We start from the raw sequence: 11,791 nt of genomic DNA, 5'->3' as shown, positions 1-11,791 counted from the left end.
TATTATCACATGTTTGTGCCAAACAGAGATTACAAGAGTTAATTTTCTATTTTCTGTTTATTTGAAGAACAATTCTTGCACATGAAACGTAGATTAATGGCTGACAATGGCACTTTCAGGGGGGTTACTTGAAAACAATAGACTCTAGCCAATGTGTGACTGGTCATTGATGCATGTGATACAATGGGAATAGCATGGGACATGCAACTGATCAATCATAGCAAGATGAGATCAGAAAGTAAACTATCTCTTTATACAATACAAATGTTTTGTGCAGCGCATACAAAACAATTCCCTATTAGTGTGGGTACCGTACCTTTGAAATCTGAAATTTATCTCAGTTTACAATCAATAACATCAATGATAAAGGTAAGACACTATCGAAAAGGAAAAAGGCAATTACAGAAAAACAACAGTTGAGAAAATGATACATTACAATAAAACATAATATTTGATTTCTGCAGGCTGTAGCTACACCTTGATCGGATTAGGCTACAGTATATGTACCCTATTGTATAGACGCCATTGTGTCTTTCTGATCAGACATTCTATATATACTATTTTAACACATTTAAATATTTAAATGTAAGTGTGCTACATGTTCTCAGTTACTCACTATAGTTTTTATGAATTCACCTATCCTGCAAATGTTATTTTTGTCCTCTCTTTTTTTTTGCACCTCTCAAATCATACTCCTCATTTAAAACCTTTTGGTACTCTCAGGAAGTGACTTATTTTGAATTGATTAGACACTGCGCCAAATCTATCTCTAAACTTTAATAAATAGTGAGTTTGGTGGATTTACGTTAAGTAAGTGAAGCTCTTGAACAACACATTCCTGCGAAGGGCCTTTATTCCAGGTCATTGTTATGCAGGGACATTGTCCTGTGTATAGAACATATAGGGGGCTGTTTGTTGTTGATAGAGGAAAAATAACTTCAAAATGTTGCTGTCTACCGGAGGAGATCGAAGTCTAATAAATACCACTGGATTCACATTGTGTTTTTGAATCCTCCTGATGTACCGGAGCACCACCACCACCAGACGTCTCGTGAACCTTCAATTCGAGTTCACCGGAAGGCGGTCACTGGTCACGATGGGGTTGGGCGACAGGAAGCTGCAGCGAAAGGAAGGCAAATGAGATCACAAAAGCAAAACAGGTCATAGAATTTATTTTTACACAGCGCGTTCAAAAGTAAACCTACATAACAGCTACAGTTAAATTCAGTATAAATTGAAAAAATAATTCGTGGTGGAAATGTTACCCCCCCCCCCTTTCCTCTAATGGTACAGTCCGCCATTGTGACGTTTTAAAAATCCAGCAGGCAGGCTTGGCCGTTGGCTCGCTGCTGAGAGAGGAGAGCCGTTGTTGTGGAGAGGAAGAAAGACCGAACACATTCGAGGGACTTGAAACGTACCGAGTGCGGCCGTTGAACCCCAGTTTTTTGCGGGTCATTTTTTTTTTTTTTCCCCCCTCCGACGCGTCTTGGCTCACCGTTGTGTTCAGCTAACATGGCCTGCGGAGCGACGTTAAAGCGGTCGATGGAGTTTGAGGCCCTCCTCAGTCCCCAGTCTCCCAAGCGGAGGAGGTGCAATCCACTACCGGGGACTCCTGGCACTCCGTCCCCGCAGAGATGCAACCTCCGCCCGCCGGTCGACAGCCCGACGCACTCGATGTCCCCCCCGGCCACGGCAGGCGAGCACAGGCTCACCCCAGGTACGGATCGAACCCCGCTTTGACGTCTTCTTCCCCCCCCCCGCGTTTCAGGGTGGGTGTCATGGGGGGAGGGGGTCTGGGTGGAGTGGAATGGAATGGATAGCTAGCTTGTTGAGATAATCAGAATGGGGGTTGGAGGCTAGCGGGGCTAAGCTATCGACAGGAAGGGGGACGTCGCCGCCAACTCGCCGACACAGGTCGTTTTTTAACCAATCACAGATTGACTACAGATCGAAGGTGGCTTTAAAGTAAGAAGTGGCTTTGAAGGAGCTCGCCGGTGGCCTCCCTCCAGCTGGCTGAATAGTTCGCTCAGTTAGCTCACTTAGGCTAAGGCAGATTTGTTAATGAACCATAATGACGTGTATTCAAATATGCGCGTTTTGCTGCTCAGCTAACCGCCACCATCGTTCACGTGTGGCCGTGGGACTGCGACCTGCGGGCTGACGGTGCGGGCTCTCGGGTCTGGAAATGTAGATCGATGCGTTCGATCGCACGCGAAATCGGAGAAACAAAAGAGCCCGGCTCGTGCTGTTAGCACCGGGGTGACAGCCCGAGAGCCCGTCGGCGCGTCCTGACGGGACGAACGGCCTCACATCGTCGCAGGCTGTTAGCTAGGAGATGTCCCCTTGGCTTCAGTGCGACACGGGTGTTACCATAATGCACAATAACCATTTCTTTTCCCGGAAGGCATTGTTCTGTTCACTTCCTCTGTGAGTGTCGGACGGTGTGGGGGTCGAACAAGTAGCCACAAGATCATCCCTGCTGAGAGGCGGGCTGCACGACAGCAGTGGGGCCTAATTGTGAATAAAATAAAAATACAGCGTCCGTCGATCACTTTAAGTGTTATAGAGGGCGACGAGGCGTCTCTCCTGAGCCCGGTGGCTAACTCCTGGCAGAGCAATGCCATAATGAGCGTAGCTACTTGTGCCAGCTGAACCTCCTGTTGCTGTGGAATCTGTCTTCCATCTTGCCACCGACCATGTAATGGCAGTCCCTGTAACAGGAGCATCCACAATGCACGGATGTATTGTTCCGAACCAGTAACCCCCCCCCCAAAAAAGAGTTCAAAGCAAATAAAATGACTTGGGAGTATTTGTGGATTTAGTTTTTTTTTTACATAATAGATTATCAACGTCTCTGAATAACAATGAGTAATCACATTCAGTGGTCTCCCCCCTTTAATTCTGTGCTCCTTGGCTAGGATTTCATGGAAGATTTACCTGTGGAGGAGAGGGAATAACTTGTTACCCGAAAGAAGAAACGAAAGCCCTTTGCTCAGATTGTTTTTGATCAAAGGCCCACACAGCCATGATTTGCACAGTGTACCTGTCGCCTGCTGCAAGCTGGCTCGCTTATTATGATTTGTCGACAAATGGGTGTCGGTGTACCTATGTTGCTCCCAAAATGAATCTTCGGGATCTGTTTATTTCAGGCTCCATCTGGACTGACATTGCTTATGTGGCTTGGGCAAGGTTAAGAATCCAACAGGCCTTTGGTGTGTTCGGTTTCCTTCAGACCTTGCTGAATTACAGCACAGCAGCTGCAGGGGTGAAGTAATGTAGATTTGTCCACAGCAGACATGACGTCCAGATACTAGCTATTATGCTCACCTTCACCCAGAAAGAGGCCCCCCGTGGGACTGGTGCTGAGAGCCTTTCTGCTGTGGGTTTGCCAAGTGAAAGCAGTTTTGTATTTAGCGTCAGGTTTGCTTGTGGTGAGCGGGGTTGTGAGCAGGGCTGTGTGCAGGCGCGACCCGGGAATAGGACGACACCAAAGTGTCTTTTGGTAAATTTTTCATGATGTTGATGTGATCATCTCGGTCCTCCTCCACCTCATTCTCTGGCTGCCAGTCTGGGCTTGTGCTGGGGTGAAATTCCCCCAGATGACAGACAAGCCTATTTTCATTTTTTCTTCCTGAGAGTAAATATTGCCTAAAAGGCTGGGTTGGTTGGATTTCTGTCTGGTTTACAGCTTGGAGCAGGATAAACATGGCCTGCTCTGTGTGCGGCAAGCTCTTGATCAAAACGAGTATCAATGGATTTATTACATGGAGATGAAAATGCCATGTACTACTTGTTCGTACAGAGAAATCTACAAACAGCAGTTGCCTGATCGGATGGATCTCCACCTGATCCAAGTGTTTACTATACCATGGGTATTTAGGCATTTACTTCAGGTATACTGCCAAGTTATACCGTTCAGCTCCAGTTACCAGCCTCAACATCACACACCCCCTCTCTTGCCCACTTGCTAAGAACACAACTTACTTTTGTAAAAAAGTTCTCAAAATGTTGGCATTGTCTTTCCAGTCAAGGCAAGTCATTAGTGCAACAATATAGGTCAGGTGGCAGTCATCTTGTTAGACATTATTTATGTACATAATAATATAGTAACAAACTACTGGTCTCACACTGGACTATGACTGACTGTGCCATGTGATGCCCCTTTTTTCTCAGGTTGTAAAAAACAAAAAATGTGATATACGGTCCCAGACATGCTGTTGTTTTTACTCATATGAAAACGGGCCATATCGTCATAAATCTGCCGTGAATCCTGAAATAGCCAAATACTTGTATGGAAGGGTTAATAATAAACCCATTGAGAATCTAGCTTCTCTGTTATTTGGTTCTACATGTTCCAAATGCCCCACAAGAGTTGATCAGACAAGTCTGGAAATGATTCAGCCTTAGTTTAGTTGGTATTTCCCATTTGTGCTGTTCTGAAACTGATAGCGGTCATTCTTAAATTGTTCTGTGCAGAAGGGCAACTGGAACTGACCCATAATACATTACATCCCACTTCCTGGCAGTGTGGACATTTGAAACCCACCTCCCCACATAATCCCACAGCATCCTCGGGTGAAATCAAATGAGTCAGCTTTGTTTTCTCTCCAGCAGCATGTCCAATCTATCTGGCCAATCTCCCGGCGTATTCACTGTTTGGCCTGTGCCTAAGCCTTTTAGCCAAGGCTTTCTCAACTGTGTTCCCCTGGCTCCCGGAAGTCTCTGTGATTGATTACTTGCCCTGGTTGTGGCAGGGTCATTGTTGCCAAGCAACGCCCACAGTCAAGCTACTAGTAGTTGGCAGAAACGTGAAGTCACAGGCAGCAGGAAAGTGTTTTCTCTTGTCAGTCTGATGAACCCACGAGTCCTGATAATCCTTGGTCGGTGATGAACGTCTAACCGTTTTTCCAGCACACTCCAAAATCAGAAATCTGAATTCACTACTTTAACTTTTATTAAATACAGTCCAGGAGATAAACACTCAGCTAATTGGACCCATTACTTTGAGACTGTTCTCATCAGCTAATCTTTTGTCTGCATTCAGAGACAGAGAGTCTAAAATTGTGGTTTATTCACATTAACACGAAATTTAGTTTCCAACATAACATTGTTTCCTCCCTGGCCCAGCAGAAAAGAAATGAAAATAACCTTTTCCACCCCATAATATGATAACTATGAGGGCCATGTATTGCAGCACAATAAGTCAAAGACCCCCTTCTAGGCACTGTGTGTGTTGAGGAAGTGGCTAATAACATCATTGTCAAATTCCACTCACAACCCGTGGGAGTCATATCACTTGTTTAGATAGCTGTCTGTGTTGTTTGAATAAAACTTTAAACTATGAAACATCAAGACTAATTTTGTCTCTGCCTGTGCAGGAAGCGACTGCTGGCTAAAAACCCACTACGCTCGACATTAGACGGAGACTTCAGTAAAACTTTACAGTAACTAGTGTTGGAGTGAGCAGGTTTTTGTATCAAATGCGCACAAATCTTATTTCTTATTATAGAGTTGTGCGTTGATTATCTTGGTCTGGGGGGGTAGTGAGATCTGAACAAAGGCAGTCACTCGAGACACCTTCAAATGCGAGATGTGAACTGACGTACTTGTAGCTGGAACGGTTTCAGAGGCCACATGCAGCAGGAGGAAGAGTCTCGGTGAAGGTACATATGCCGTGTTATAACTGCATATAACATGGCTATTTTAGAAACTGTTTGTAGAATAATTTTGCGTGTATAGCATATTCAAAGCCAGAAGCACAAAGGACTTTCCCATGCAGAGAAATGGCAGCAAGTGGCTCACTATCTGAACAAGCTTACTGACTCGTGAGGAAGGCTTCTGGCTCTCTCTCCCCACCCAAGATAAATGGGGCACAGTTTCTAGATAGAGGAGCAACATGTGTAGCGACTTCACCCGCTGTGCCGACCGAGTAAGATTAAGTCGCTGTACTACATTTGGTTATCAGCTCTTGTTGACGCCATGGGGTTTTTTCTGTTGTTTTTCCCAGGATTTTTCTTGAACTTTAACCCTTAATAATCAGATATGTGGTGCAGGCTGTGAAGTTTAAGCTGTTCTGACACTGGCAGCAGGGTTACGCTGCGTGAGTCCTAATTATGGAACATCTCAACTAACTAAGTTGTGGAATTGCTTCCTATACATTATTGTTTTTCTATTAATCAATTTATCCTTGTCTATAAAATGTCAGAAAGTGGTTTAAAATGCCAAACACAATATCCCAGAGTACTAGCTGACACTAAATGTCACGTGGTTAGCAGGGCTGTTTTTGTCCAACCAACAGTCAAGCTCCTCAAAAACTGATGTCACTGCCCACTTTTATTTCCCATCTGTCAGTCTAAATAGTGTATAGGGCTGCAATTGAAGATTATTTTCATAATCAATTAATCTGTCGATATTGGATTAGTTGTTTGGTACATAAAATGTCGTGTTTCCCAAACCCCAGAGATGATGTGTTGTTTAGTCCACACACCAAAGACATTTAGTTTACTGTCAGAGAGGAGCAAAGAAACCAGAAAATATACACATTTAAGAAGCTGAAATCATAGAATATTGACTTCTTTTTCTCCATAAAACTACTTGAACTGATTAATCTATTATCAAAATAGCTGGTGATGTAGTAGTCAATTACTAATCGATTAACTGTTGCAGCTCTACTCGTGTGTGTGTGTGTATGCGTGCGATGTGAAGGTTCTGTATCTACTGTTTCAAATTACAGGCACTCTGCAGAGTTGCGTAATTGACTTCACGACATTGAAGCCACGGCTGATTTTACGTTGAAGCGCAGATCTGAACCTTTTCACCAGTTGTAGTTCGGCATGAAGCCCGCCTCATCAGGAGTAGAGAAGTGAAAGTGACAGTCACAAGATCTAGAGGTGTGTCTTAAGTTGGCTGTCGTGTGTTTGCAACAGCTGTAGCTGGTATGTTAAGTTCAGACTTCCACCTCCTGTCCATGAATGTTTTTTTGTTTTGGAATCCATTTTGGGTGACTGATAGCACAGAGGAAGTGAGCATAGCGGTCGCTTTCAACTTCCAACTAAACTGTGAGCACTGGATGATTACATCCCCCCTGTAATAATACTTCTTCATGCTGAAATACATCCAACATTGTTTGAATGTGGTCGTGGTGTGTGTATTATTGAAATAACACATCAAAGACTATTGAAAATACTGGTCGTTTCATTCCTCTACGGAATCACTGTTCAACAACTCTTTGAATATACAACGATATCCAAGGACAAGGAAGCTTTCTACGATGAAAATAACGACAGAGACAACTTATTGTTGAAACCCTGAAATGTCTCTACTACATGAGTGTTGCTTTAGAATAAAACTTGCAGTAGTAAGAGTAGCACGTTACATTATTAAAGAAAGTGAGAGCCTGGAATGTGTATTCTGCGGGAGTCTACTGGGAATTTGCGTCGTGTTGAAACATATGCGAGCGTTCTCTGTCCAGTTTGTTTTATCTTACCATTGTTTTGTGTTTGCTCCCCACAGAGCAGATCTTCCAGAACCTCCGACAGGAGTACAGTCGGATCCAGAGGCGACGGCAGCTGGAAGGGGCCTTCACCCAGACTGAGGCCTGTAGCTCCAGTGACGCCCCCAGCCCCAGCTCATCCCTTAATGCTCCCAGCTCCCCACCAGGTAGGAGAGTTTACCTTTGACTGGGCACAAATCCCTACTCGGTTCTTTGAGGGCTGCAACTCCAAGAGCTCCATGTTTTCTGTTCTTGTAAAGACGTACCTTTTGCTGTATTGGTGCAAGTTAGAGCCCCACCACCACTGGATGTTTGAGGCAGAGACCAACACTACTAATTCAAAATAAATCAGATGGATGTATGGCCCATTCTACTTCAAGTGTAAGGACGCTTGTCACCACTTGAACCACCATTACGAACATGTATGTTGCTGGTTGAACTCCTTTCTTTTGCTGTTGGATTAACAGATCCAATATATTATTGTCATTTAGTGACACCAGAGTAATTTGGGTTTTGTGAAAGATGGACTTGATCTTGAGCTAATTCTTATCTGGTTCTTGGTACCATGTTCTCGTCGCAGACATACCTTATTGTTTGTAGCCCTAATGTTGATATGCTAGCAAGTGTATTCGAGTCTGCTTATAGTGAGTCTTTATGTCTTCATCAGTGAGCAAACTTGTTTCACTTTTCTTGCTAATGTCAGAGTGTACTGTACACCAGCTCCAGAACCCTGAAGTGACAGCAAAACCATCAAAGAAACCAAAAAGATACATCTTTGTAAGGCAGGTTTATGCTTGATTGTTCATCCAACAGTTAAAGATTATAAGGTCACTCAATCCTAAAGCCCTGACCAATACGTATATCAAGAGGGAGGCTCATCCCAAGGGCAGAGAGATTTTAATTCCACATGAGTTAGTGAAAGGTTTGTAGTTGTTTCTCTAATGGAAGTTTTGTCTTATTCTTCTGAAATGCATTTTGTCTAAGGACTGTTACATGTAAGTGATGTCTTACAGGTCGCCATTTGATCAGTACTCATGTTTCGTCATGTCTAAAAACACAACAGATTAAATTTGGATTAAGTATATTAATCTTAAATCTAAGAAATTATAATAATTTAATGTGATAATGTGAAGAGCTCAAAGATGGAAGAGACGAGACAAACTCCTCTTTGTAAACCAGTTGATAGACTCAAATGTAGAATTCTAAATCACAGAAGACAAAACACATGAAAGCAAACTACAGCTTCAGCTTCAAAGAGCAATAGTGAATACGCTTTTTTTTCAATCATGAATTTTTACTTTGTTAATGTGAAGTTCTGTGTAGTGGTAGACATACATGGTTAGTTAAGGTCAGTTACTTACTACACTGACACGTGTACATGTACCTAGACTGTAGCAGATTTACATATAATTTGGTTTAGTTCATTTTTGAATAGAAAAACTTTAACATAATTAATCATGCATATTGACAAACATGGTCGTTTCACTTTTTTGCTTCTCCACCACTTTGGAAACACATTTGCTTCCCGAAAATCTGTGGATCAGTTTGATATATTGAGTCGAGGTGTGAGTGTAATTCAAGCTCCTGAGCTTCTGTCCAGTCGCTCTGCTGAACGCTGTCATAGATCACTCTGACTGACTGGTCTGTTAATGACTCGGCCCCTTACTGCCTCTGAGACCTCTGTTAAACCTTCAGACTTTCTGCCGTCCCCATCTGTGATTTACAAACATTTTAGTCGAACCGGCTCATAGCAGACCTCAAAGGCCTCTGGGTAATGAATCAGCTGGCTAGGGCTGGCTCCAGTTGCACTGCGATGGAGACACTGACGAGTCTCTGTGTCTCCATCACAAAGGGGACAACATTACCGCTGCATGTCCCTGTCGGCCCTGCAGAGGTGAGGGGCGACGGGGAGCAAAGCTGTAAATTTGCGCCTATTCCTGGAAGACGACGATCCTGTCCGTGACTCATTCACCTTATTACGCAGCCTTTTTATTGCAGACCTGATTTTTGTATTTCACAGGTGCCTCGAGGAAGGACCAGCCCTCGTTCACACTGAGGCAGGTGAGCTACCTGTGCGAGCGCCTGCTCAAAGACCATGAGGAGAAGATCCGGGAGGAGTACGAACAGATCCTTAACACAAAACTTGCAGGTAAAAATCACCCTTGAAGTTAAGTAAATGAAAACTATGAAACCCCAGCACTTTAATACCAAGACTCACGATTCACCTTTTAACAGTCCGGCAGTGGAGATCTGTTGAAGTGTTGCTGTAATGAGAAACATCCTTCTGCTCCTCCCCCTCTCTCACCCATTTTCTCTCTCTCTCACCCCAATCGGTCGAGGCAGATGTTCCGCCCACAACTGAGTCCGGTTCTTCCTGTTAAAAGGGAGTTTTTCTCTCCACAGTCACCAAGTCTTGCTCATTGTGGGAACTGTTGGGTTTCCTTGTAATATTGTGAGGTCGCAACCTTATAGGTAAAGTGCATTGAGTAATGTATGTATCGATTTGGCACTATAAAATTTTATTGACTTACTTATGCACATTGAAATGTGCTATATGAATAAACCTTACTTGACTCGACCTGACCTCGTTGGAAGTAACATAAGAACCTCTATATAACAGGGATTTAGCTGTATGAAAACACAATATATGTAATCGCAGAGCAGGAGACTCAACGTGGGTTTAACAAGCTGAGACCCGAGAGCCTGACCAGATGACGGTTGGGATGTGCAGTGTTGTTTGCCGAGTGAAGAGAGGATGAAGTGAAAGAAAGGGAGAGATCAATTTTCCTGTTGTTCAGCTGTCTCAGTGTGGACAGAGACCCGGTGACGCTGATGTGGATTCAAATCATTTTCACACTGACCTGTTTTGAAAATGAGCCGGCTGAGTGTGAACATGCTCTGTGATCCGCCTCATCACCGCCTCATCTCCATCTGCTTCTCTTCGCAGAACAATATGAATCTTTTGTGAAATTCACACAAGACCAGATCATGCGAAGATACGGAGCCCGGCCTGCTAGTTGTAAGTATCTTTAAATCATATATATCCTCTTGTCAGACGACACATTTCTTTTTTCAAATCAGGGTTTACATCATCTATCATTTCCTTTTGTTTCAGATGTCTCCTGAACTCACGTGGATTTAGATCCCAGCTTCCTCTCACAAGACGGCTGCTCTTTGGCTGCCCCCTCTCCACTCGATTTACATTTTATTTCCCTTTTTTTCCCCCCTCCAACTCAAACTGTTTGGGTGCCATGATTTATCTACTTTTTAATCCAAAAGTTGATTTCTTAACTTCAAAACTATTGCTGCTGGCCAAAAGTTAGAATCGGAAAGGTAAACTGTGTGTGAAGCCCGCCCTCTTTTTTCCCTTTTTTTTTCTTGTTTATATGCCCTTTCTTGGAATCCTGACTAAAGCAGATCTGTGTCAAATCTCTTGCCAGCGCTGTAGAAGAAAAGCTTATTGGCTCATATGATCATTCTGTATAACCTCCCAGCAGCTGTATTTAATGTCTCCAGCTTCCCACCTTGTCCTACATATCTTGCCCCATCCACCTCCCCCCTCCTCTCCCCTCTCACAACTCTTTACTCGAATGTGGATTTTTCTCCCTTTTGAAAAAAATAAAAGTTCTGTGATTAAAACCCGTCGTCTGGGATGTTGATATTAAATCCGGCGTTGTATTTAGAGCAATATCAGTAATTACAAAAAATAGCTCACAAAAAGGTCAATGGTGGCTGACATGTTCCTTATCAGCAGAAGAGTGGGTTGTAGATGTTCACATTTTAATTTCTTGACTTTCATTTTAATTTTTTAAAGTTGGGATTGAAAGTTGTTAAACTTGAAAACAACTGAATAACGATGTCGCTTTGAGCTTAATGGTTGATCAATAGAAATGTCCTAATATTATCCGTTAACTGTCCTCAAGCATTTGTTTCTGTTGTGTATCACTATATGTAATGGGTTATTCAAGAATTTGCCATTTATACAAAAATCCAGATGACAAATTTGATATAATGAGCAATGGACAGTGACAGTGCATAAACAAAAAAGGTAGTCAAAATATAAAACCCCAGCTCTCCAATATTCATTTGTATTCAGTTGATTATTAGTACTATATACACCAGACCTGGGGATTGTACGGCCCCCGGACCACATCCAGCCCGCATGAGGTCAATGGGAATTTAGCAATCTAACGCAAATAAGTCAAAGGCAAAGCAGACAATTTCGAACTTTTCTCCTTGGCTCTGGATGAGAGCTGTGATGTCCGCAACACAGCCCAGTTACTCATTTTTTGTACGTGG

The 11,791-nt window shown here is 43.2% G+C and overlaps 1 protein-coding gene and 1 long non-coding RNA gene across 2 annotated transcripts; one reads left to right on the top strand and one right to left on the bottom strand.

Moving 5' to 3' along the window:
• Positions 1–38: 38 nt before the first annotated feature.
• Positions 39–1,638, bottom strand: LOC118304888. Its single transcript, XR_004792117.1, has 2 exons — positions 1,496–1,638; positions 39–1,117 (listed from the first exon to the last, which is right to left on the bottom strand). It is a non-coding gene; the product is annotated as an uncharacterized LOC118304888 (long non-coding RNA).
• On the top strand, positions 1,513–11,131 carry akirin1 (akirin 1). Its single transcript, XM_035629691.2, has 5 exons — positions 1,513–1,717; positions 7,513–7,659; positions 9,513–9,641; positions 10,440–10,511; positions 10,608–11,131. The coding sequence occupies exons 1-5, from the start codon at positions 1,513–1,515 to the stop codon at positions 10,616–10,618; spliced, it is 564 nt and encodes a 187-aa protein (XP_035485584.1). The 3' UTR covers positions 10,619–11,131.
• Positions 11,132–11,791: the final 660 nt, after the last annotated feature.

The sequence above is a fragment of the Scophthalmus maximus genome, chromosome 1, assembly GCF_022379125.1.
Source record: "Scophthalmus maximus strain ysfricsl-2021 chromosome 1, ASM2237912v1, whole genome shotgun sequence".
Taxonomy (NCBI): Eukaryota; Metazoa; Chordata; class Actinopteri; order Pleuronectiformes; family Scophthalmidae; genus Scophthalmus; species Scophthalmus maximus.
This window is presented reverse-complemented; position numbering and strand designations above follow the sequence as displayed.